Source organism: Podarcis cretensis (genome assembly GCF_951804945.1).
Source record: "Podarcis cretensis genome assembly, chromosome: 4".
Lineage (NCBI taxonomy): Eukaryota > Metazoa > Chordata > Lepidosauria > Squamata > Lacertidae > Podarcis > Podarcis cretensis.
Window position 1 is genome coordinate 1,586,852 of NC_137173.1, and position 27,072 is coordinate 1,613,923.

General features: G+C 44.9%; 2 protein-coding genes across 2 annotated transcripts; both read left to right on the forward strand.

Annotated features, from left to right (window-relative positions):
* Positions 1-3,546: 3,546 nt before the first annotated feature.
* LOC307214976 (olfactory receptor 51F2-like) lies at positions 3,547-4,494 on the forward strand (the record flags this gene model as incomplete). The annotated part of the gene is made up of 1 exon (XM_079974093.1): positions 3,547-4,494. One exon carries the CDS (start codon positions 3,547-3,549, stop codon positions 4,492-4,494), a length of 948 nt encoding a protein of 315 aa, XP_079830219.1.
* A 10,153-nt stretch (positions 4,495-14,647) lies between these two features.
* On the forward strand, positions 14,648-15,592 carry LOC307214979 (olfactory receptor 51G2-like; the record flags this gene model as incomplete). The annotated part of the gene is made up of 1 exon (XM_079974096.1): positions 14,648-15,592. One exon carries the CDS (start codon positions 14,648-14,650, stop codon positions 15,590-15,592), a length of 945 nt encoding a protein of 314 aa, XP_079830222.1.
* Between the last annotated feature and the right edge of the window lie 11,480 nt (positions 15,593-27,072).

Here is a 27,072-nt window from a genome sequence, read left to right on the forward strand (position 1 = left end):
ATAAAAAAAATCCTTCCAGTAGCACCTTAAAGACCAACTAAGTTAGTTCTTGGTATGAGCTTTCGTGTGCATGCACACTTCAATTTGCAGAATCTATTGGTATTTCTGAAACACACAAGCACAAGCACACACACAGAGTATCTTCCTTTATTTATGTTTGTACAGGTTTGTTCTCACAGTTTAGTTCTGCATTTTATTCCAACGCTGCCTCTGGAAGATTGGATACAGTGTGATGACAGTTTATTGGACTTGAGTTTTTGGGGTTGGGCTCCAGCTCCTGCCCCACACAGTGTTTCTCCTCTCTCTCTCCCTTTTCTTTCCTTGCATTCACCTGCTGGACTGCAAGTTAGGGCATGTGTGTCTCAAGCTGGGCTTCTCTTGGTGCTGCAACCACAACCGAAGGAGAAGTGGTGGTGGAGTTCTCTGTGGAGGCCACAGCAATGCTTTTGTTCCATGTGGCCCAAGCGTGGCCGGTGGCCTCAAGGCGGATGGCTCAGAGGGGCAGCGTCACCATTAACTCACAAAGCACCCACTGGGTCACCATTGCACTGCTTCTGGCTCAGGCCCACTCCTTCTGGCTCAGGCCGCACTGCTGAGGCCGTATCCCGAGCCTTGCAGCAAATTGGGGTTGTATGGTATGTACTGACCAACTTGCTCTGCGACATCACCGGCGTTTCACATGTAGACAAGATAATAATAATAACAATAACAATTTTATTATTTGCACCCCACCCATCTGACTGAGTTCTTTGTCAATAAACGATAAAGCAATATGCAATGCTTCTTGTTTTAATTGTAACCAAACTCTCAGTCCCCACAATTTAAGGCCATATAAGGTTTCACTTGTGATGCCTTCCTAGGTGGGTGTCCAAATATTCACTGCATGGATTGCTGCCAAAATCCCATTAAGAGAATATTGCTCTGGATACTTTTGTAATAAGAAGTAGGTTCATTAATAAGAAGAAGAGGAGGAGGAGGAGGAGGAGGAGGAGGAGGAGGAGGAGGGGAAGGAGAAGAGGAGTTTGGACTTGATATCCCACCTTTCACTACCCCAAGGAGTCTCAAAGCGGCCAACAATCTCTCCCTTCCTCCCCCACAACAAACACTCTGTGAGGTGAGTGGGGCTGAAAGACTTGAAAGAAGTATGACTGGCCCAAGGTCACCCAGCAGCTGCATGTGGAGGAGCAGGGAAGCGAACCCGGTTCACCAGATTACGAGTCTACCGCTCTTAACCACTGCACCACACTGGCTCACTTTAGGGGCTAAGAAATAACAGTTTGGGTAAGCAGACCCTAGAATACGGCATATCAGTTACTCATCATTACATATCAGGTTGAAGGAATTGGATCTGGTCAGTGGGCTGGATGCTTATCCCCCCCCCCTCAGTTGACTGACAGGTGGGGGGCACTAACTGTTACTCACTTGCTGTCCCAATTATATCAGATGACCTATGACCTACTTTTCCTCACTTTTTTTTGTTCTTGTTTTATTTCTTTATATCTCACCTTTTCCCCAGACTGGGACTCAAGGCGGCTTGTGCAAATTCAGTTGGGAGAGCGCAGGACTCTTAATCTCCGGGACATGGGTTCAAGCCCCACAGTGGGCAAAATATAGCTGCACATGTTGTAGAGGAAAGCGAAGGGTAGGTGAGGTTCACCCACCTGGGAAGGCAGTGCATCTATGAGAAGAAAAACTCTGGCCTTAAACCTCTTCTGCCTTGAGGGACATCTTCAGGAGAGGAAAAGGCTCAAGAGTAAACCCCACACAAATCTGGAGTCCCTAAGACAGTTGGGTGGCTCCTTGTACTCCTTCTTCCGACAACTCCTGCAGCCAAGCTGGTGCCAAGCATCTTGCTCTGCTTTCATTTTGGACCACATTAGCAAGTCTGAAATGTGTTGTCATCTGGGTAGCCCAGGAGCTCCGTACACACTGTCCAGGCTTGCACTCTGAGGAGGTCACTTTGGTGCCGCTAACACAGTGGCTTGGCTTCACCCCAGAGGCGCACTCCATTGTCTCTCAAGACAGATGGATGCCAGCTAGTGTATTTCTGTTAATTAATCATCTCACATTACCTCACATTTTTAATTATGAACAGATTATAAATACCTAGAATCCCACTGTTATTCTCTTCTCTTCTTGTCATTCTCCTCTATCATTTTTTCCCTTGCCACACACAAACACAAAACTGGTCCACATCCTTGGCTGCTGTTTTTGCTGCTGCAGCTGCTGCAACCTGCTCTGCTGAGGGAGGAAGGTGCTCAGCGTCAGAAGAGTCTCCTTTGGGTTGGTGCCCCTTGGGGGTCTCTGCAAACTGCTGGCCAAGAGTCTCATCTCCTCCTCCTCTAGGGATTCCCAAGAAAGCAGCATAAATCTTTCTGCCGCGGAGTCTCTGGCAGAACTGGATCTCGCTCCTAACCACCAGCAGAGACCAAGGAGATTCCATTCAGGTGGGTCTTTTTATTTTCCAGTTTGAAACTTGCTCTTCATCAGAGGAGGTTCCCACAAACTTCCTTCTGGCTTCGGCGATATTGCTCCACGATTCAATTCCTATAATGGACAGCCTTGTTGGGGTATAGAGTGTGCCATAATTGTCAAAGGTGGCCGCTCTGAAGCATTTGTGATGGCAGGTGGAAGATCAAATGTGCCCAAAGTCCTCCACCTCTTAAAAGACATTCTGAAATGTAGAAAATTAGTATGTTGGGGAGAAGGTGTCCTTATAACAGTGTTTCCCAACCTTGTGCCTCCAGCTGTTTTTGGACTACAATTCCCATCATCCCTTGCCACTGGTCTTGCTAGTCAGGGATGATGGGAGTTGTAGTTCAAAAACAGCTGGAGGCACAAGGTTGGGAAACACTGCCTTATAAACCTCCCATGAAGGAGAGTCCACCACCTTTGAGGTCATCCATTCCACAGCTGAACAGCTCTTACCGCCAGAAAGTTCTTCTGAAGTATTAGTTTGAATCGCCTTCCTTGTCATTTGAATCCATTGATTCAGGTCCTCCCTTCTGGAGCAGCAGAAAACAAGCTTGCTCCACCTTCTATGTGATAGCTCTTTGGTCCATGGTATTCAACCATAGATGAAAACCCACTCCTTAATCTCAGGAACCATCCTGCAAGGTTTGGTTAAAATATGTTAAAAGGTGTCCAAATGCAGAGCAAACAAACAAACAAGCAACTTTCCCCCCAAAAGTGCTAGATTTACTGAGTTTTTTAAAAGACAGTTTTTGTGATGCTTCAATATTAATTCTGTCAATGTGTGGGTTCTTTTTTTAATTTTTATTTATTTATTTATTGATTGATTGGTGCTTGGCAGGGGGTTGGACTCGATGGCCCTTGTGGTCTCTTCCAACTCTATGATTCTATGATTCTATGATTCTAGGTGAGCTACCAAATAAATAAGATCAAAATAAATATAGCTCATGAACGGTATGGACATCCCAAAAATGCAGAACCAAAGCACCAAAGGCTCCCATGTGGATAATGGTGTATTTTTCTTTCCTTATGTCCATCCAGGTGCGGCTGGATGGGAGAACTTGATCACTCACCATGGAGCTGTTCAGTAACCAAAGCTTCCTCCACCCCACCGTCCTTCTCAATGGCATCCCAGGGCTGCAGGCCAGAAATATTGGGGTTTCCATCCCTTTCTGCTTTGCCTATGCGATTGCTGTTTTGGGGAATGGTGTTGTTCTCCTAGTGATTGTGAAGGATCAGACCTTGCATAAGCCCATGTACCTCTTCCTCTGCATGCTGGCTGTGAGTGAGCTGGGGGTCTCCCTCTCTACCCTCCCCACAGTGCTGGGCGTCTTCCTGTTTGATGCCAGGGAGATTGGGCTGGATGCGTGCCTCAGCCAGATGTTCTTCATCCACTCCTTCTCCATCATGGACTCAGGGGTCCTCTGGGCGATGGCCCTGGACCGCTTCATAGCCATTTACAACCCTCTGCAATACACCACCATCCTGACAAACCTTAGGATCATTTTGTTGGGATCTGGGATTGCCTTGAGGAGTGTTCTCCTGATGACCCCACTGCCTCTACTCCTGAGGAGGTTGCCGTTTTGCAGGTCCAATGTGCTTGCTCATCCTTACTGTCTGCACCCCAATTTAATCCAGCTCCCCTGTGCAGACACAACCATCAATAACCAAACTGGTCTGTTTGTTGTGCTATCCACATTTGGCCTCGATTCCTTGTGCATCGTCTTGTCCTACGTGATGATCCTCAAAACCGTGCTGAGCATGGCCTCCAAGGAAGGCCGTTTCAAGGCCCTGAACACCTGCGTCTCCCACATCTGTGCTGTCGTGCTCTATTACACACCAATGATCGGTGTTTCCATGGCGCACAGGTTTGGCAGGCATAATTCTCCAATGCTGCACTCAATGATGGCCAACATCTATCTCCTGGTTCCTCCCATTCTGAACCCCATCATCTACAGCATCAAAACCAAAGAGATCCGCAAGGCCTTTGGCAGGTTTTTGTCTCAACAGAGACTGATCTGAAGTGTTAAAGTGTGTTGTGATATCCTCAAGAGCGTTTATGGGTTCTCAAGCTCAGCAGAGGGAAGTTGAGTGACCATTTGGTTTTTCCCCTTTTCAGAAGTTACTGGCATTTTTTAAAGCACATGCACACACAGAGTAGATTCTTTACAAGCTCGTATTTCTATTCTTTCCTTGTTGTGCATCATGTCATTGTGAAATGGTACTAGAAAGGTATGTTCTGCAGAGGGTCTGTGCATTGGATCACATGGCCTGACTCTGTGGAAGCATCAGCTTCTGAGCATCTACTGAGACCTGCGGGTGTAGGGTGGTATATAAATTTAATAATAAGACTTCCCACATATCTTTGACAATGTCCAAAAGACCTCTTATGTTGCATCCATAAAGACATTCAAAAGGAGTTAAACCAGGGCTCTTGGCCTTCCTTTCTGTGGGCAGATAGGAGGTGTTGCAAGTTCTGGTCCCAATCATTGAGATGTGTTGCTAGGTACATCTTCAGAATTTGTTTTTAATTCCCCCCAAAAAAATCTCTGGGCGAGATGCGATGCTTGTCACTTTCTTCACAGGCCTTGCATTGTCTCTGCATTAAATTAAACTGAGATCTGGAGTAATTATACACTCAGCATTAGGGATTTTAAGATCAAAATTCAAAACTGGGGGGAAGGGCTTCAATATTATCTTCCTTCTGGAACCTGGGCGATGTCTTTGTATCAACAACAAGGTCTTCTTGCATGGCTCTTGTCTGTCCCAAATCTGCCACCCATCTCAACTCCTCCGGCTTAAGTTTCTGATGCTCAGTTCCATTTTGGGCTTCTTCCTGCCTTAGTTCACACTCTCTGGCTTCTCTTTTTCCCTTTTGTGAGCCACACACACCAATCTCATACTGTGCAGGCAAAGGCAAAAGAACTGGAGGTGGCTGTTGTTGTCTTTATTTGGTTTTACGAACAAGAATGATGTTATATTAATAAGTATACCAAGTTTTCTCGTGTCGTTTGTATATCACAAAAATAACATAATAAATGTGAAACTGGAGGTTGTTTTAATTTGTTTTTGAAATATTGTGTTTCAATGTTATAATAATAATAATAATAATAATAATAATAATAATAATAATAATAATATCTTTATTGTCATTGCCCCCTCTCAGGGACAACGAAATTTACTTGACTGCTCCATCCACCCAGGTAGGGCACTCCACACAAAATCAGAACAACTATAAAAACACTAATTAAAGCAATACAGTATAATACAGCAAGGAAGACTAGATGACTTTCAAAGTCCAGGCTTCCCATTCTGGGCCGAGATCGCTCTGGAGAAGAAGCTGTTCTTAAGACGGCTCGTTCTTGTCTTCATCGTCCTGTATCTCCGTCCCGATGGCAGGAGCTCGAAGAGACAGTGAGCAGGATGCGATGGATCTTTTACTATGTCCAGTGCCTTCCTATGGCACCTTGTGGCATAAATCTGCTCTAAGGTGGAGAGTGGGCAGCCAACAATGCTCTCTGCTGCCTTCACAACTCTGCACAACCCCATCCTGTCCTGGGTAGTACAGCTTCTGTACCACACACATAAGCCATAAGTGAGCACGCTCTCAATGGCACAGTGATAGAAGGCAAGCAGCAGTTTCTGCGGAAGATGGTTTTTCCTTAGGATTCTTAGGTTGTAACCTATCCTGGGACCTTAGGAAGAAGGGAGAGTAAACTAATAGTCGTAATAATTTTGCGAGCGCCGACAAGAGGCTCTGTGGGGCTTTGCACAGGAGGTCTATCAGCAGGGTCTGTCAAGCCTCCTTTTGGCATAGCTGCACCTTTAGCTGCCCTGCACCTGATGTCAAACATGGACAGGTGGCTTATTCAGCCTCATGGCCCAATAGGGAGCCTTGGCAGACCCATTTAGGCCCATGGACCTGAGGACGGCATGAAGTGTTTGCATGTAACTAAATGTAAAGCATTGCTGTCAGTTAAGCACTTCACATAACCACTCCTTGAAATGTCTGTAAACTAGGCAATGAAAGGCTGGAATCCCACTGCCGTTCACTTCTTTTATTTTTATTTTTTAAATCAATTTTTATTAAGATTTTTAAACATAAATGCAAATATAATAAACAATGTAACATATATCATAACATAATTTCTTAACTTGTTTGGACTCCCTCACGTCTTCCGCTCCCACTTGCATCTTTGTCAATTCTTGCCCGCAATTTATCTTGTTTACATTCTTATGTCCCATTCATTTAGAATATAATCTAATAGTTCTCCCAAAGGTTTAAGGTTTTCCCTCAATCTCACTTATCATCCTAATTGCATCTAATTTAGTGGTGGTCAATTATTTATGATCTAGCCTCCATCTTAACATTCAACCAAATTACAATGCTTTTTTAAGTAAATCTTAAATTTCTTCCAATCTTCTTCAACCTTCTCTTCTCCCAGGTCTCGGATTCTGCCGGTCATCTCGGCTAGTTCCATATAGTCTATCAGTTGCATCTGCCACTCTTCCAGTGTGGGTAGATCTTGAGTTTTCCAGTGCTTAACGATGAGTATCCTTGCTGCCGTTGTGAGGCATCTAATCATAAGCTTGCATTTTTATTAAAGCTTATATGTTTAATCAGGGCTTGTATTTTAAGAATGAGCTTAAAAATGTTCTGTTTCATGCCAGGCAGAAGACCAGTTGCCTAAAAACCTTGGCAAGATGTTTTTACTCCTAGACAAGGGGCCCCCCTGATTTATAGCAGAAAACAACTCTCAAAGTCGTAAAAAGGGAATTACAGGCTGACAGCCAAGGTTACACTGACCCTACAAATTAAGGGTTGATAAATAGTAAAATGAGCCATATCTTCTTCCTAAGGTTAAAAAGGTCAAGAGCAGTGAAAAAGCATCTAGCTGGCAGAAAGAGAACATTTTTGGGAAGTCTTTTCTAAAGCTGTTTCTTTCTTAAACTAAGATCCTTTTAAGATTTCTTTTCCTTTTAAAAGGTTATTTATGTATTAAATATATTAGTTTAAATATAATTATGCAAAGGATTTAAGAAATGCTAGATTCTTATTTCATATAGTTGTAAGAGTTGTAACTATCCTGAAATTAAGTCAGCCACCAGCCCCCCTTGCCAGACAGAAGACGCCAATCGAGCACTCCTGATATATGGTTGTCAGGCCTTTTGTTTAGAAACCTTCAAATGAAGGAGATCTCTCAATGTTGATGTGAACTCAATCCTTGACATATGCTTAAGATAAAAATTCAAGATTAACCATCTGTTTTGGAAGGCAATAGGGCAAGGAGGGCAAGAGGTGAGCTGGTAATTAAGATTCCTTGTTGAGACACATGTAAGATATATTACTACTTATTTGTCATTTATAGATAGAAGAATATATAGCTTTTTGATTTCCATAAAAGGGCAAGAGGAAATGGGTGTATCTTTTGTGATTGGTTCTAGCAAACAGCCAATAGGAATTTCAACCAGGCTGATTGGACAGAGGCAGCCACAGGAGGAGCAAGGGGGCTGGATTAAGGAAATATAAGTGCTGGCCAGAATGGCAAGAGGGCAGGCCAGAGCTTGGTAACCATATACCACTGTGCCTCATATTTATTTGTCTGACAAATAAATTACTATTTTAATTTCTCTATTGCTGCGTTGAATATTTCATTCCAGCTAAGCGTTAACCACAAGCAGGGTGCTACAGTTGTTGCATACATAAAAAATGTTCAGTCCTTCTTTAACACCTTCTGGTCGACAATACCCAAAAGGAAGGCCTCTGGTTTCTTAGTAAAGGTATACTTAAATACCTTTTTCAACTCATTATATATCATTTCCCAAAAGGCCTTCACTCTCGGGCAAGTCCACCAGAGGTGAAAGAATGTTCCATCATTTTCTTTACATTTCCAACATTTGTTATCAGACAAATGGTATATTTTGGCAAGTTTAACTGGGGTCATGTACCATCTATATATCATTTTCATTACATTTTCCTTCAAAGCATTACATGCAGTGAAGTTCAGCCCGTTGGTCCACAACCTTTCCCAGTCCTCAAACATGATATTATGCCCTATATCCTGTGCCCACTTTATCATGGCCGATTTAACCATTTCATCTTGTGTATTCCATTTTAACAGCAAGTTGTACATTCTTGAAAGTATCTTAGTCTTAGGTTCTAACAGTTCTGTTTCCAATTTCGATTTCTCCACCTGGAACCCTAACTTTTTGTCATTTTTAAAAACTTCATTAATCTGAGCGTAATGTAACCAGTCTCGCACTTTGTCCTTAATTTTCTCCAAACTCTGCAATTTCCAATTGTCTCCATCTTTTTCTAATATTTCCCAATATTTTGGCCATTTGGCCTCCATATTGGGTCTTTTTCGGGCCTTAGCTTCCAGTGGTGAAAGCCACCTTGGAGTTTTATTTTCCAGTAAGTCTTTATATTTTGTCCAGACATTAAACACTGCTTTTCTGACAATATGGTTCTTAAAGGCCTTATTGATCTTAACCTTGTCATACCATAAATATGCATGCCAACCAAAAGCATTGTTAAAACCTTCCAGATCCAATACATCAGTGTCTTTGAGAAGTAGCCAATCTTTTAGCCAGCAGAAAGCTGCGGCCTCATAGTACAACTTTAGGTCTGGCAGGGCAAAGCCCCCTCTTTCTTTCGCATCAGTTAATATCTTAAACTTAATTCTGGGCTTTTTGCCCTGCCAGACAAACTTAGAAATATCTCTCTGCCACTTCCGGAAGCACTCCGTCTTGTCCAAAATCTGTAATGTTTGGAACAAAAACAACATTTTTGGCAATACATTCATCTTGATAGCAGCAATTCGGCCTAGCAAAGAAAGTTTCAATTTTGTCCAACTATCTAAGTCTCTCTTAATTTCTGACCAACATTTTTCATAATTATCCTTAAAAAGACTCAGATTTTTTGCTGTTATGTTTACCCCTAGGTACCTTAGGATCATTTTGTTGGGATCTGTGCTGCCTGAGTAACTGAGCTGTCAGTTTGCAGATTTGGTTACTTTGAATCTCTTCATGCATACAAAGGGCACCATAGATTCTAAAAGTTCATTCTTTTCAGTCTTCTGGGAAGAGCTTTCATCACATACAGTACCTGAAAGCAACTCGTTCTATGTTGTAAAAGGTACTCAGGCACAGACTTACTCAGTTTAAAAAAAAAGTAAAGGGACCCCTGACCATTAGGTCCAGTCGTGACCGACTCTGGGGTTGCGGCGCTCATCTCGCTTCTGGGTCATGTGGCTAGCATGACTAAGCCGCTTCTGGCGAACCAGAGCAGCACACGGAAACGCCGTTTACCTTCCCGCCGGAATGGTACCTATTTATCTACTTGCACTTTGACGTGCTTTTGAACTGCTAGGTGGGCAGGATCAGGGACCGAGCAACGGGAGCTCACCCCATCATTGCGGGGATTCGAACCGCCGACCTTCTGATCGGCAAGTCCTAGGCTCTGTGGTTTAGATCACAGCGCCACCCGCATCCCTTACTCAGTTTAGCTAGGCTCAAAAGAAAATGAAATCATCAAAATGATGCAGTTTTATGAATTTCTTCTTCTTCTTCTAATTCTCAGTCCAGTGAGCACAGTGAAGTCAAAGCCCAACTAGTTTTCAGGCCCATTTCCACTGAACACCCTACTACCTGTGTTCTCACACCTGAATCATGAGGGCCACTGTATGTCCTTCATGCTCTGTCAGAAGCCATATCCTCCTGAATACCTGAGGCTAGGAATTGCAGGTGTGGAGAGTGCAGGTGTTGGGGGCATCTGCTTGGCCACCATGAGAACAGGAGGACCACTGGCCTGATGCAATGGAGATGTTCTTCTGTTCTTTTCTTAACAGGCAAACTTGCCAGGCATTGGTAGTGCTGTACAAACCCTGCACAGCTTGGGACCAGTATACCTAAAAGATTATTTCATCCCATCACAGCACTCTGTAGCTGGAGATACCTTTTCTGTTCCATTTAAAGTCTGAATCAGGCCTTCATTTTGGTGGCCTCTGCTCATTGGAGTGCCTCTTGAGACACACATAACATACTTTGTGTGTGTGTGTGTGTGTGTGTGTGTTTGCACCTGTTGAAGACTTTCTTCTTCCAACAAGCCTTCAAGATGGAGATTTTTCTCCCAATCGGTATCTGCATAAGTTTTGAAAATCTTTTGGTATGTGGAATTATTTTAATTTTATTTAAATTCATGGGTGTTTTTACAGTTTCTATATGTACGTGAAATATATCTGGGTGAAATCATTTCAAGATTCTTCATAGGAAGCAATTCATAAACAAAACAGACAAATAAATAAAATCCACATTCCTATTTCTCTTAGCGCTACCATGAAAACATCCCAGAGTGCTGCATCTAACTAGACACCTCATGTAAACAATGCTTAAAATATATAGATCTGAGAGTGCAACTTTGTAATCTCACTGTTGCAGCTGCTGTGACCTAGTTTGCCCATGGGGGAAGGTGCTCACAAACAGATGCACACACAGAGACAAGAGCAGCTTCTTCCTGCCACTGTATTCTACTCTGGTCAGACCTCACCTGGAGTACTGTGTCCAGTTCTGGGCACCACAGTTCAAGAAGGACACTGACAAACTGGAACGTGTCCAGAGGAGGGCAACCAAAATGGTCAAAGGCCTGGAAACGATGCCTTATGAGGAACGGCTAAGGGAGCTGGGCATGTTTAGCCTGGAGAAGAGGAGGTTAAGGGGTGATATGATAGCCATGTTCAAATATATAAAAGGATGTCACATAGAGGAGGGAGAAAGGTTGTTTTCTGCTGCTCCAGAGAAGCGGACACGGAGCAATGGCTCCAAACTACAAGAAAGAAGATTCCACCTAAACATTAGGAAGAACTTCCTGACAGTAAGAGCTGTTTGACAGTGGAATTTGCTGCCAAGGAGTGTGGTGGAGTCTCCTTCTTTGGAGGTCTTTAAGCAGAGGCTTGACAACCATATGTCAGGAGTGCTCTGATGGTGTTTCCTGCTTGGCAGGGGGTTGGACTCCATGGCCCTTGTGGTCTCTTCCAAATCTATGATTCTATGATTCTATGATTCCTGGGTAGCCCACTTTGTCTTAAATTATGATGCACCATGTAATGACAGAATAATACTGGAGAGGAGCTCTCACTCTGCAGCTCACGCTGCTTCTGACCATGAAACATTGCTATCATGGTTATTAGTCATAGGTAGCTCAAGAGCACCACACATTCATTCCAATCTATGTTACCAGAGAGAAGATGGTGGCATCGCTCATGCTCCTCTTCTGGTTTTCAGTCTAGCAAGCAGAATGAAATCTATGTCCAAGTAGTCTTCAGGTTCATCTTCATCGGAAACCAAACAGTTTGTGCATTCATAGAATCATAGAACTGTGGAATTGGAAGGGACCCTGAGGGTCATCAGAATTGGTTATGCTGAATCATGATGGTTATGCTGTATGGGAAGCGGGTAGTGCTGTGGTCTAAACCACTGAGCCTCTTGGGCTTGTCGATTGGAAGGTCAGCAGTTCGAATCCACTCAATGGTGGTGAGGTCCTGTTGCTCTGTCCCAGCTCCTGCCAACCTAGCAGTTCGAAAGCACACCAGCACAAGTATATAAATAGGTACCACTGTGGCGGGAAGGTAAATGGCATTTCCATGTGCTCTGGCTTCCATCACAGTGTCCCGTTGTATCAGAAGCGGTTTAGTCTTGCTGGCCACATGACCTGGAAAGCTGTCTGTGGACAAACATCGGCTCCCTCAGCCTGAAAGCAAGATGAGTGCCGCAACCCCATAGTCACCTTTGACTGGACTTAACTGTCATGGGGTCCTTTACCTTTACCTTTTACCTCCTATGTCCATTGTCAGAGGCAGTGTGCATCTGAACACCAAAGTTTGGACATCACAGGTGGGGAGAGCAGCTCTTGTGCTCAGGTCCTGCTCATTGGGGCATATGGTTTGGCCCGTGTGAGAGCAGGACGTTGGTCTAGATGGGCCACTGGCCTGATCCAGTAGGGGTTTTCTTATAAACAAACAAACAAAATCAATATTCATATTTCTCTTGGTGCAACCACCAATATAGTATTGCAGCTAATTAGCAACTTCACATAGCCAATGCTTAAAATGTACAGATAAGACAGTGAAACTCAGTAATTGCACGGTTGCAGCTGCTGTGACCTAGTTTGCTGTGGGAGGATGGTGCTCAGCACTAGTTCTGTGCACTGTAGAAATGTCTCCCTTGGCTTCGTGCCCCTTGGTGTCCCCGCAAGCTGCAAGAGGGACGTCTCATCTCCTTCCTCTCCAGGGATTCCCAAGAAAGCAGCATAAATCTTTACACAGCTGAGCCTCTGAAATGACTGGATCTTTCTCCTGGCCGCCAGCAGAGACTAAAATGCTTCCATCCAGATGGGTCTTTTTATGCTCCAGGTGGAACTTGGTTCTTCATCAGAGAAGGTTGCCACAAACTGCCTTCCAGTGTCGGGGATAATGATCCAGGATTCAGGGCTCAGGGCTCATCTGACCAGTGCTTTCTAGACACGGGACAAGCAGAAGTCTAGATGAGCCCAGAATCGCCATAATAGAGAACCTTGCCGAGGTATGGAATGGGCCTGAATATTCAAGGGCTGTGGCTCTGGAGTGCTGCAAGTGGCAGGTAGGGGGTCAAATGGGCCAGATGCGCCCACTTTCTTTTAAAAAACCTTCTGGAATGTCTGTTGGTACCCATTATTTATTGGGATTTATTGGGATTTTTAAAAGAGGGTGTAATAATAATAATAATAATAATAATAATAATAATAATAATTTATTATCTATACCCCGCTCATCTGTCTGGGTTTCCCCAGCCACTCTGGGCAGCTTCTAACAAAATATTAAAATACAGAGTCTGTTAAAACATTAAAGGGCTGCCTTCAGGTGTCTTCTAAAAGTTTGGTAGTTGTTCTTCTCTTTGACATCTGATGGGAGGGCGTTCCACAGGGCGGGGGCCACTACCAAGAAGACCCTCTGCCTGGTTCCCTGTAACTTGGCTTCTTGCAGCGAGGGAACCACTGAGGGTGCTGGACCTCAGTGTCCGGGCAGAATGATGGGGGTGGAGACGCTCCTTCAGGTCTACTGGACAGAAAAAAGATTCCACCTAAACATTAGGAAGAACTTCCTGACAGTAAGAGCTGTTCGACAGTGGAATTTGCTGCCAAGGAGTGTGGTGGAGTCTCCTTCTTTGGAGGTCTTTAAGCAGAGGCTTGACAACCATATGTCAGGAGTGCTCTGATGGTGTTTCCTGCTTGGCAGGGGGTTGGACTCGATGGCCCTTGTGGTCTCTTCCAACTCTATGATTCTATGATTCTATGAGGCTGTTTAGGGCTTTAAAGGTCAGCACCAACACTTTGAACTGTGCTCAGAAACGTACTGAGTATTGAGATGCTTCAGTATTAGGGCTTACTCAGATTTTATCCAGGCCAAGGTTTTAAAGCTCCATGTCTGAGCGAGGTTTTTTCTTGTGTGTCCTGGCTTCCACCCCAAGAAAAACTTGTGTTTCACTGCTGAATCAGAGCAAGTGGATTGCTGTTTGCTCCAATTCACTGGTAAAACGTGGGTTTTCCCATTGAAAGTGTCAGGACAAAAAACAGCCGCCACCACTTAGACATGGAGTTGCTGAGGTCTGTCATGCGCATGATGCGCAAACTCTGCAGATCCGTATGTTCCGGTGTCGGTTGGCATTGGTCGCTGTGATGTTTGGGCTGAAGGAAACTTTTGAAGCTCCCAAACAAAAGACCAGGAAGGAGAGAACATGCCAGTCGGGCATGTGTCTCTACCAGGGTCCTACTCAAGTGTAGGCTGAACTCCTGACAGGAGTAAGCTTGATTTCTGCTGCTCCAGAGAGCACGACCAAAACAAATGGATTCAAATTGCATGGAAGGCGATGCTGAGTAAACAGTGAGAGCTGTTCAACCATGGAATGGACTCCCTTGGAAGGTGATGGACTGTTCTTCATTGGAAAGAGAATTTGGATGGCCATCTGTCAGAGATGCCCTAGCTCTGATGCCTGCTTGCAGGGGGGTGGACTAGATGCCCCTTGGGGTCCCTTACAACTCTAAATATCTATGATTCTATGAAACTCCCATGTTGCTGATGAGGCCTTTTCCTCCCTTATGTCCACCCAGGTGCTGCTGAATGGGAGAACTTGATCACTCACCATGGAGCTGCTCAGAAACCAAAGCTCCCTCCATTCTACATTCCTCCTCACAGGCATCTCAGAACTGCAGGCCAGAAATATCGGGGTCTCCATCCCTTTCTGCTTTGCCTATGTGGTTGCTGTCTTGGGGAATAGTGCTATATTCCTAGTGATTGTGAAGGATCGGAGCCTCCACAAACCCATGTATCTCTTCCTCTGCATGCTGGCTGTGAGTGAGCTGGGGGTCTCCCTCTCTACCCTCCCCACAGTGCTGGGCGTCTTCCTGTTTGATGCCAGGGAGATTGGGCTGGATGCGTGCCTCAGCCAGATGTTCTTCATCCACTGCTTCTCCATCATGGATTCAGGGGTCCTCTGGGCGATGGCCCTGGACCGCTTCATAGCCATTTACAACCCTCTGCAATACACCACCATCCTGACCAACTTCAGGATTGCCATGATAGGCTCAGGGATTGCAGCAAAGAGCATTATCCTGCTGGCCCCACTGCCTCTTCTCCTGAGGAGGCTGCCATTCTGTAGGTCCAATGTGCTTGCTCACCCCTACTGTCTGCACCCCAATTTAATCCGGCTCCCTTGTGCAGACACCACCGTCAACAGCCTCTATGGGCTCTTTGTCTTGCTCTGTACATTCGGCCTCGATTCCCTGTTCATTGTCCTGTCCTACACAATGATCCTCAAGACCGTGCTGAGCATGGCCTCCAAGGAAGGGCGCCTCAAGGCCCTGAACACCTGCGTCTCCCACATCTGTGCCGTTGTGATCTATTACACCCCAATGATCGGCCTGTCTATGGTGTACCGGTTTGGCAAGCATGCTCCACCTCTGGTTCACTCCCTAATGGCCAACATCTATCTCCTGGTCCCTCCTCTGCTGAACCCCATCATCTACAGCATCAAGACCAAGGAGATCCTCAAGGCATTTGGAAGGGCTCTCCATCGGAAGAAGTTCTGACATGGAATGGCAACAACCTGAATCATGATTTTATTTTCTGAGAATCCTCCGGAAAAACAATCTCTCAAAGGACCTGTTGATGGCATTTGACCATTGTACTGTTGAGAGTGTATTAACTTATGGTCTGTGTGTGTGGTTTGGGAGCTGCACGGTCAGGGGAAAAACAATGCTGTCCAGGGTTGTAAAGACTGCGGAGAGAATAATTGGGTGCACTCTTCCCACCTTGGATCAAATCTATGCTTCCAGGTGCTATAAGAAAGCTGCAGAGATAGTGCAGGATAGTGCACACCCCGGAAATGATCTCTTTCAGCTTCTGCCTTCTGGAAGAAGGTACAGGGTTATAAAGACTAGGACTAGCTGCCTGAGAAACAGTTTCTATCCAAAGGCGATTTTGGTTTTAAATGCATTGTAAGGAGTCTCTATGGGAGTATATTGTATTTAAAAATGGGGTATCAGAGTTTTTAGGGGGCTAACCAGGTTGGGATAGCTGGGATAGCAGGCTTGTTGGTTTTGAATGTCTTATGTATATTTTTTTCTTTCTTTCAATTCCCTTGTTCTGTATGGGACAATGACAATAAAGATTATCATATTGTATCATATTGTATGATGCAGTCACATCCCAGCTTTTTCTCCAAGGAGCTCAGGGTGGTAAACAGGGTTCCCCCTTCCCTTCCTTGCTCATCCATCTTTTCATTGGCTACAGAATGCACTCACCTTAGCATGGTGGGACTGATCCATGTGGCAAATTCATTCATATGGGGGTGCAGTAGTTTGAGACCAGAAATGCCAGCCCCAGTTCGTAGAGAAAATTCTGTGGGTGTTAGTGACTCTTAAATGTACCCGAGAGACGGCTTTTGGCTATGATCAGTGCTTTTATTTCTAAAAACATGTTTAGGGGTACTCTCATTTTCCTACTCTTGTTGAAATACTGCCCCTCAATGAGGCCAGACTTAGATTCACAAAATGTTTAGGGGCATGTGTCCCCCCGAGTCCCCCCAGAATAAAGCACTGGCTATGCTTATTAAGATGGGACGCGGGTGGCGCTTTGGGTTAAACCACTGAGCCTAGGACTTGCCGATCAAAAGGTCGGGGGTTCGAATCCCCGCGACGGGGTGAGCTCCCGTTGCTCGGTCCCTGCTCCTGCCAAACTAGCAGTTCAAAAGCATGTCAAAGTGCAAGTAGATAAATAGGCACCGCTCCGGCGGGAAGGTAAACGGCGTTTTCATGTGCTGCTCTGGTTCGCCAGAAGCGGCTTAGTCATGCTGGCCACATGACCCAGAAGCTCCCTCGGCCAATATAGCGAGATGAGCTCTGCAACCCCAGAATCGGTCATGACTGGACCTTATGATCAGGGGTCCCTTTACCTTTACCTTTATGCTTATTAAGAAATGACCATTCACTCCATAGGACTGTGCACTCACTGACATAAGTCATTTTGTTTTGCAAATCAATGCACACATGTATTTTCATTTATTGTTGCAGGGGTGTTTTTTTTTGGGGGGGGGGGGTGGTCCAGTCTGCATGATACTCTGAGTCCTGTATTTTTCCACATGGGAGCAAATAATCAAGGCTGCTTGTCAAAAGAAAAGTAAAGAAAACCCACATCGCTTTGCATCATCATTAATTATAATTACAATCATTTTATTTATATGCCGCTTATATGCATGATTGCCTTCTTGCATTTCTAGTTCCAGTTGGTTCCAGTTAGGTGAAGCCTGCCTGTCTTCCTTCGCTGTCATTCTGCTTAGATCTCCTTTCAGCTCCCCTCCCCACTCTCTCCAGAAGCCTCTTGCCATCTCTCGGAGCCAAGGGTTTGGGGTCCAGTGCAGTCAATAACCTTTCACCCATCCAGGTGTTCTATTCTTTTCTAAACTGCCTAGACCAGTGGTTGCCAACTGGTGGTCCACGTAACCCACCGGGGGGGGGGGTCTATGGCGCCATTCACATAACAAGAACTACCACCGAGATGTCTACGTTTTCAAAAGCAGGGAGTCCATGGCTTGGCTTTCGAAAGACAGGGGGTCTGCGGTGCTTAGCTAATTGGGAAGTTCATCAGTTTTGTTGATTAATTCAATGAAATGGTTTCAACTGGATTTTGAATAAATGTGCAGTTAATTGTCACTGTCCTGAATTTCATTGTGCTTTTGTCTTCCTTGGTGGGTCTTGCAAGCCACTGTTGTGAACGACGCTTTTTACATGGCAGGGGGCACTGGGGGTGAGTTCATGGAACCAAGGGGATGGTGGCCTGAAAAAGTTTGGGAACTGCTGGTCGACGAATTTTACTGGCGGGTGGCCGTATAATGACTAACAGCAACAATGAGGTCATATGAGGACTTCCTTTTCAGGCAAATGCTACTTTGAAGTCAGTCAGCTCTTGTTGCATCCAACAGGTGGTACAAGTCCCAGGTAATGGTCCTTTCTTTGTGTGGGTGACTAGACTCTCTCCACCTGAGGCAGGTGTGGATGGTGAAGAAGAGTTTGGATTTGATATCCCGCCTTTCACTCCCTTTAAGGAGTCCCAAAGCGGCTCACATTCTCCTTTCCCTTCCTCCCCCACAACATGCCCTCTGTGAGGTGAGTGGGGCTGAGAGACTTCAGAGAAGTGTGACTGGCCCAAGGTCACCCAGCAGCTGCAGGTGGAGGAGCGGAGACACGAACCCGGTTCCCCAGATTACGAGACTACCTCTCTTAACCACTACACCACAATGGTGACCTTTGAAGTGATGTTTTCTTTTCTTTTTTAATGTAATTTTTATTTATTTTCCATTTAATATTATACATTCACATCATCTTTATCCACTATACCACCTTGGCTCTAAGACCCTATCGACTTCCTTCACACCCACCTCATGGCTTTCAAAATTAACCTTCATATCATTGCAATTTAAACATTTTCCAATTCTAATTACACTCATTACAGAATATCTCTAAAATTTAAATGAATAGAGAAAGATAGAAATTTCTCATTAGATGTCTTCAGACAACCCTGCTAGTGATCTTAATTGCTTACAATGATCTTTCAAATATTGTATAAATTTAGTCCATCTTTTTGGAATACTTGATCGTGCTGGTTTCAGATTTTTCCCGTCAGCTTCGCCAGTTCTGCAAAGTCCATCATCTTCCTCTGCCACTCTTCTTTCGTTGGTACTTCTTGTTGTTTCCATTTACGGGCTGAAATAATTCTTGCCACAGTTGTTGCATACAGAAACAGTCTTTTATCTTCCCTTAGTATCTCTTCGCCCACTAGACCCAATAGAAAGCTTCTGGTTTTTGAACAAAAGTATTTTTAAACATTTTCTTTAACTCATTATATACCATTTCCAAGAAAGCCTTTACCTCTTTGCAAGAATTTGGAGCAAATGATTCAGCAGAGGAAACACAGCCCAGAATAACTAAGGAGATAGTACAAGAATACTTGGCTAGTTTAGATGTATTCAAGTCTCCAGGGCCAGATGAACTGCATCCAAGAGTATTAAAAGAACTGGCAGATGTGATCTCAGAACCACTGGCAGTCATCTTTGAGAATTCCTGGAGAACAGGCGAAGTCCTGGCAGACTGGAGGAGGGCAAATGTTGTCCCTATTTTCAAAAAGGGGGAAAGAGAGGACCCAAATAATTACCACCCAGTCAGTCTGACATCAATACCAGGGAAAATTCTGGAGCAGATCATTAAGCAAACAGTCTGTGAGCACCTAGAAAGCAATACTGTGATCACCAATAGTCAGCATGGATTTCTGAAAAATAAGTCATGTCAGACTAACCTGATCTCGTTTTTTGACAGAATTACAAGCCTGGTAGATGAAGGGAACGCAGTAGATGTAGCCTACCTTGATTTCAGCAAGGCATTTGACAAGGTGCCCCATGATATTCTTGTAAAGAAGCTGGTAAAATGCGGTCTTGACTATGCTACCACTCAGTGGATTTGTAACTGGCTGACTGACCGAACCCAAAGGGTGCTCATCAATGGTTCCTCTTCATCCTGGAGAAGAGTGACTAGTGGGGTGCCACAGGGTTCTGTCTTGGGCCCGGTCTTATTCAACATCTTTATCAACGACTTGGATGATGGCCTCAAGGCCATCCTGATCAAATTTGCAGATGACACCAAACTGGGAGGGGTGGCTAACACCCCAGAGGACAGGATCACACTTCAAAACGACCTTGACAGATTAGAGAACTGGGCCAAAACAAACAAGATGAATTTTAACAGGGAGAAATGTAAAGTATTGCACTTGGGCAAAAAAAATGAGAGGCACAAATACAAGATGGGTGACACCTGGCTTGAGAGCAGTACATGTGAAAAGGATCTAGGAGTCTTGGTTGACCGCAAATTTGACATGAGCCAACAGTGTGACACGGCAGCTTAAAAAGCCAATGCAATTCTGGGCTGCATCAATAGGAGTATAGCATCTAGATCAAGGGAAGTAACAGTGCCACTGTATTCTGCTCTGGTCAGACCTCACCTGGAGTACTGTGTCCAGTTCTGGGCACCACAGTTCAAGAAGGACACTGACAAACTGGAACGTGTCCAGAGGAGGGCAACCAAAATGGTCAAAGACCTGGAAACGATGCCTTATGAGGAACGGCTAAGGGAGCTGGGCATGTTTAGCCTGGAGAAGAGGAGGTTAAGGGGTGATATGATAGCCATGTTCAAATAGATAAAAGGATGTCACATAGAGGAGGGAGAAAGGTTCTTTTCTTCTGCTCCAGAGAAGCGGACACGGAGCAATGGCTCCAAACTACAAGAAAATGAGGCATCTAATCATAAGCCTGAATTTTTATTAAAGCTTATATGTTTAATCAGGGCTTGTATTTTAAAAATGAGCTTAAAGATCTTCAAATGTTTTATGCCAGGCAGAAGACCAGCTGCCTAAGAACCTTGGCAATGTTTTTCTCCTAGACAAGGGGCCCCCCTGATTTATAGCAGAAAACAATTCTCAAAGTCATAAAAAGGGAATTACAGGCTGAGAGCCAAGGTTACACTGACCCTACAAATTAAGGGTGGATAAATAGTAAAATGAGCCATATCTTCTTCCTAAGGTTAAAAAGGTCAAGAGCAGTGAAAAAGCAACTGGTCTGGCTGGCAGAAAATGAGCATTTTTGGGAAGTCTTTTCTAAAGCTGTTTCTTTCTTAAACTAAGATCCTTTTAAGATTTCTTTTCCTTTTAAAAAGTTATTTATGTATTAAATATATTAGCTTAAATATAATTATGCAAAGGATTTAAGAAATGCTAGATTCTTACTTCATATAGTTGTAAGAGTTGTAACTATCCTGAAATTAAGTCAGCCATCAGCCACCAGCCTCCTGCCAGACAGGAGACGCCATCGAGCACTCCTGATATATGGTTGTCAGGCCTTTTGTTTAGAAACCTTCAAATGAAGGAGATCTCTCAATGTTGATGTGAACTCAAAATCCTTGACATATGTTTAAGATAAAAATTCAAGATTAACCATCTGTTTTGGAAGGCAATAGGGCAAGGAGGGCAAGAGGTGAGCTGGTAATTAAGATTCCTTGTTGAGACACATGTAAAATATATTACTACTTATTTGTCATTTATAGATAGAAGAATATATAGCTTTTTGATTCCCATAAAAGGGCAAGAGGAAATGGGTGTATCTTTTGTGATTGGTTCTAGCAAACAACCAATAGGAATTTCAACCAGGCTGATTGGACAGAGGCAGCTACAGGAGGAGCAAGGGGGCTGGATTAAGGAAATATAAGTGCTGGCCAGAATGGCAGGAGGCCAGGCCAGAGTTTGGTAACCATATACCACTGTGCCTCATATTTATTTGTCTGACAAATAAATTATTATTTTAATTTCTCTATTGCTGCGTTGAATATTTCATTCCAGCTAAGCGTTAACCACAAGCAGGGTGCTACAAAAAAAGATTCCACCTAAACATTAGGAAGAACTTCCTGACAGTAAGAGCTGTTTGACAGTGGAATTTGCTGCCAAGGAGTGTGGTGGAGTCTCCTTCTTTGGAGGTCTTTAAGCAGAGGCTTAACAACCATATGTCAGGAGTGCTCTGATGGTGTTTCCTGCTTGGCAGGGGGTTGGACTCGATGGCCCTTGTGGTCTCTTCCAACTCTATGATTCTATGATTCTATGATTCTATGATTCTAAGTCCACCGCGTCTGGTAAAAGATACCTTCCCTTTCTTTACATTTCCAACACTCATTAGTTCTTGTCTTGTACATTTTAGCAAGTTTGGCTGGTGTTAAATACCATCTATACATCATTTTCATAACATTTTCTTTAAGTGCACTGCATGCCTTCCTTCCACAACCTTTCCCAAGATTCTAACTGAATATTATATCCAAAATCTTTAGCCTATTGTCTCATCACCCCTTTGAGCTCCTCATCCTTAGCGTGCCATTCCAATAGTAATTTATACATTTTTGATAATATTTTCCTCTTATCATCCAATAATTCTATCTTGAACCTAGATCTTACTGTATCAAAACCCTTTTTCTTTTTATCCTCCCTAAACACATCATTTATCTGGTGATGTTGCAACCAATCCATCAATAGGTCTTTTATTTCTTCGAAGGTTTTTAATCTTAACTGACAACCAATCTCGGTCAATAATCCTAATGTTTTCTTCTTCCCCTGGAGACTGCCTGGATCTAGAAGGCCAGATCTTGCATAGTAGAGTGGAACAACCTCCTGCAAGGTGGAGTCCCCTAGATGAGTGTATACCAAACTTGGGTCTCCAGCTGTTTTTGGACTACAACTCCCATCATCCCTAGCTAGCAGGACCAGTGGTTGCAGATAATGGGAACTGTAGTCCAAAAAAAGCTGGAGACTCAAGTTTGGGAAACCCTAGATGTTTGAGAAGACAATTCCCGTTAGCCCCAGTCAGCACAGCTGTGCACTCAGCTCCACACAACATCCTTCAAAACCATCCCATGAGCTGTATGTAAACAAACCATACAAGGCAGAGAGCAAACATATTATTTATTTAGTTATTAAATTTATAGACGGCCCTTCATCTGAAGATTTCAGTCCAGTTCACCAGACGAAAATACAGGATAAAAACACAAATAAATAGTTGGAACAAAAGGAAAACAAGTCAATAACCCCCCTCCCACAACACATTTAAAAGAGCATCAGATGTCAATCAGCCAAAGGCCTGGTTGAAGAGGAATGTTTTTGCCTGGTGCCTAAAGGTGTATAATGAAGGTGCCAGGCAAACCTCCCTGGGGAGACCATTCCATAGACAGGGAGCCACTGAAGAGAAGGCCCCGTTCTCGTGTTGCCACCCTCTGGACCTCTTGAGAAGGAGCCCCACGAAGGAGGGCCTCGGAAGATGATTTCAGGGTCCAGGTAGGTTCATATGGAAAGAGACGTTCCTTGAAGTATTGCGGTCCTGAGCCATTTAAGGATCTATAGGTCAAAACCAGCACTCTGAATTGGGCCCAGTAATTATTTGGAAGCCAGTGCAGTCGGACCAGGATTGGTTTATGTTGGTACTAAAGGGTTAAGAGGTAACAAGTCGCTCTAATCACTGAGCAGCTGGAAGTCATTAAGCATCCAGGAATGTGAGTTAGTTTGTATAAATAGTCAGTTCACCCTTGTGTTTTCCTCTCCCCCCCCCCCTTGACCTGACTCACAGACTCAGTTTGTGGTCATGGGCGTGTTTGCTGATATGAGTTAAGTTTAGAGTAAAGTTTTCTTTATGCCAGAAATAAAAGCATGTGTGCTTTATCGCCAGGGTTTTTTCTTTTGTAAATAAAGTTTTTTCCTGAGTTCCAAAGTGCTTGCTCCAGGATTCTTCATTGAAAGGTACTGACTCTCCTGCCTTCTTCAACCGCTGCACGAAATTCTCTGCTGAGATAAGATTTATGGCGTTGGAAGCGCACTGGACGTTTACTTAACATTAAACTAATTAAAGTTTAATGGACAGTTTAATATTCTCAAACCGTCCTGCTTAGTGAGCAAACTGGCTGCTGAATTCTGCACCAGCTGAAGTTTCTGAACCGTCTTCAGAGGCAGTCCTACACAGAACACATCGCAGTAATCTAACCTTGAGGGTACCAGAGCATAGAACAAACTTAGTTGGTCTTTAAGGTGCTACTGGACATTTTTTTATTTATATAGACTACAGTAATTAGGCTATCCCTGTTCAGATAGGGGTAAAGCTGGGCCACCAACCGAAGCTGATGGAAGGCACTCCAGGCCACTGAGGCCACCTGAGCCTCAAGCAACAGCAAAGGATCCAGGAGGACCACAAAGCTACAAAGCTGCTCCTTCAGGGGCAGTGTAACCCCATCCAGAGCAGACAACCTCCTGTCAGGAGCTCGTCCTACACTCGAGTAGGACCCTGGCAGAGACACATGCCCAAGGCATGTTCTCTCCCGCCTGGTCGATTGTTCGGGAGCTTCAAAAGCTTTCTTCAGCCCAAACATCACAGCGACCGGTGCCAACAGACACCGGCACACTTAGGGCTTTGCAGAGTCTTCACAACTTGTGTAACAGACCTCAGCAACTCAGCATTTTGGCTAATCTACTCAGACTCTGGGGTTGTGCGCCCATCTCACTTAAGAGGCCAGGGGCCAGCGCTGTCCGGAGACACTTCCGGGTCACGTGGCCAGCGTGACATCGCTGCTCTGGCCAGAGCCAGAGCCAGAGCCACACGGAAACGCCGTTTACCTTCCCGCTGGTAAGCGGTCCCTATTTATCTACTTGCACCCGAGGGTGCTTTCAAACTGCTAGGTTGGCAGGCGCTGGGACCGAACGACAGGAGCGCACCCCGCCGCAGGGATTCTAACCGCCGACCTTTTGATCAGTAAGCCCTAGGCGCTGAGGCTTTTACCCACAGCGCCACCTGCTTTTCCTTAGGAGGCCCCTATTTTCATTGGAGAAATGTTGGAGGGTATGGAGTTATGCGACCTCCAAGCTGTCTGAAGGCACTCCTGTAATAGGGAAGGTTTCCCCCCCCCCCCCAATGCTTACTGTTTTATTATGTTTTTAGATATGTTGGAAGCTGCCCAGAGTGCTGGGGCAAACCAATAAGATGTGTTGGGTATAAATATTAAAATTATCATTATGGAATGGGCACATGAAGAGTTGTTACAGTTCCACAGAATCCTTTCACAGAGTCTCATATGCAATATTACAGGATAGTGGATCTTATAGCATAGTAATTATAGCATAGTTATAGCATAAGATCCACTATCCTATAATATTACATATCAGCCTGTTCTACTGATGAAGCCTAGGATGGTGAAACAAGCCTAATATTCCAGAAATCCTTGTCTTAGACTCTGTGAGAGGATTCTGTGGAGCTGTAACAACTCTTCATGTGGATTATTGGACTCTATGAACAGACAGGTGGAATGGACACTTATAGATGTATGGACCTTATGCATGAACTGACTAGAGAATGAACTGATCCACTGGGTCTTCTGCTTTTTTCGTTGAACTTTATGAAACTTCTGCTGAAATCTACAATTTGATACAATGAATAGTATACCTTATTTATTCAAAAGTACAGCTGGTTACATCTTTTGTGTTTATTAAGTGGATATGGAGACAACGTTGGCACCGGGCTTGTTGCTGGGTGTGTCCCCTCATGTTCGTACCTTTGTTATGTGGGCTGCTGTTTCTGGGAAGCGGCTGTTTCGGGGTGGAGGGGCTGCATGCAGGCAAGCAGGGATAGGACCACCGCACAAGGCATGTGTGTGAGACCCACCACTGCCCAGGATGAACTGCAGAGCAATGGTCGTGACGCTGGAGTGGCTGCAGTTGGCAGGCATCAGGGACAGCTGTTTAACCTAGCAAACATGGGCATCCAATAAAATGGGGTGCTGGGAGATTCAGGACAAAATAAAGGTCTTCCTCATGCTGAACTATAGAACTTGCCTGCCACAGGAGGCAGAGATGGGCACCAACCTAGTTGCTTTAAAAGAGGATTAGTCAAATTCATGGAGCAGAGGGCTGTCAATGACTATGAGTTGGAGGCACCAATGCTTCTGAATGCCAGTTGCTGGAAACCCCAGGCAAGGAGGGGGCTCTTGTGGTCGACTCCTGCTTGTGGGTTTCTTGCAGGTATCTGGCTGGCCACTGTGAGAACAGGATGCTGGACCAGATGGGCCATTGACCTGATCCATAGGGATATAGGAAGTTACTTTATACTTAGCCAGACCAGAGGGTCAGTCTAGCTCATTATTGTCTACACCGACTGGCAGCGACTCTCTCTGATTTCATACAGGAGTGTCTCCCAAGCCTAACCTGAAGGTGCCGGGCACTGAACCTGGGACCTTCTGCAGGGGCAGGTGTTCCACCACTGAACTACAGACCTTCCCCATAAGCAGAGTTGTGTTGGATCAGGCCAATAGCTCATCTGGTCCAGCATCCTTTTCTCACCCACCTGTGGAAAATAAGCACCACTTTACTGCCTGTGGCACACTCACGTGTGCTCTGACCTGTTGTGCAACTTGAGGATTGACACCACATGGTTGCCTACAGTCCAAAGCGAAAAAGCAGATTAAGAAGACCAATCTGGTACCCAGGAATTATCTACTGCAAGAGAAAGCGGTGGTGCTCCCAGTAAAGGCCACTCCAGTTTATCAAAAGCCTCCTTCAAGCATAGCTTGCGTCTGCTGGTTCTGCCTTTGATGGAGCATCACAGGAGCCCAGATGGGGGCCCAGACACCTTCCTGTGAATTGTTGGGGGCTTTTCTTTCTGTGCAGAGATGCTGACCCAAGAGGGACTTGCCCACAGGATATGCCCACCCCCCTTTCATGGGAAGATGTTCAAAGTGCAGACCCTGGTTGGCGCTGAGTTCCCCACCCAGTCCCAAGACCCTGCAGAGTGTCTGCACAAGCAGGAAGTTTTGCAGCATGGAAAAGGCACCAGCAAACTAAGACTTCTGAGGGAGCTAAGCTGCTCACTTCAGCAGCTTTGTGTGCCCACCCACACGGCCACCCAAAGGGATGTGGGCGAAAGGAACTGAAGCCCTTGCCCACTAGGCCCACTGAAACTCTTAGTCCTGGGTATCTTAATGCTCTGTGACAGAAAGATATAAGCCAACCAGAAGGAGAGAGAAAGAGAAGGCTAGAAGCAGCTCCAGAGCTTTGGCTGAGACCAGCACAACAGCTTCCCAGTTGGAGTCCTGAAGTGCTGGAGGACATCCTGGGTCAAGGCAGCTCCTCTGCCAAAAATCCCTCCAGCATTGTCAGTGAAGTTCCAGGAGGCCAGCAGGAGACCAAGAGGGGCTAAGGGCTTTCTGGACAGCTAGGACGGACCCAGCTAGGGTGGACCCAGCTAGGGTGGACTCCTCTGTTCCCCCTAAGACCGAGGGAGCCAGAAAGGGCCCCGAAGGTGATGACGCAACACACACCTACTTCCTCAGTGGCTTTCAGGCATCTGCTGAGGATGGTTTTTAATGTAAGGTCTTCCTTCCCTGACTCTTATAAGCAGAGCCACCTCACCCCTAAGAAAACCCAGCCTGAGTAAAGGAACACTGAGGCAAGGCCA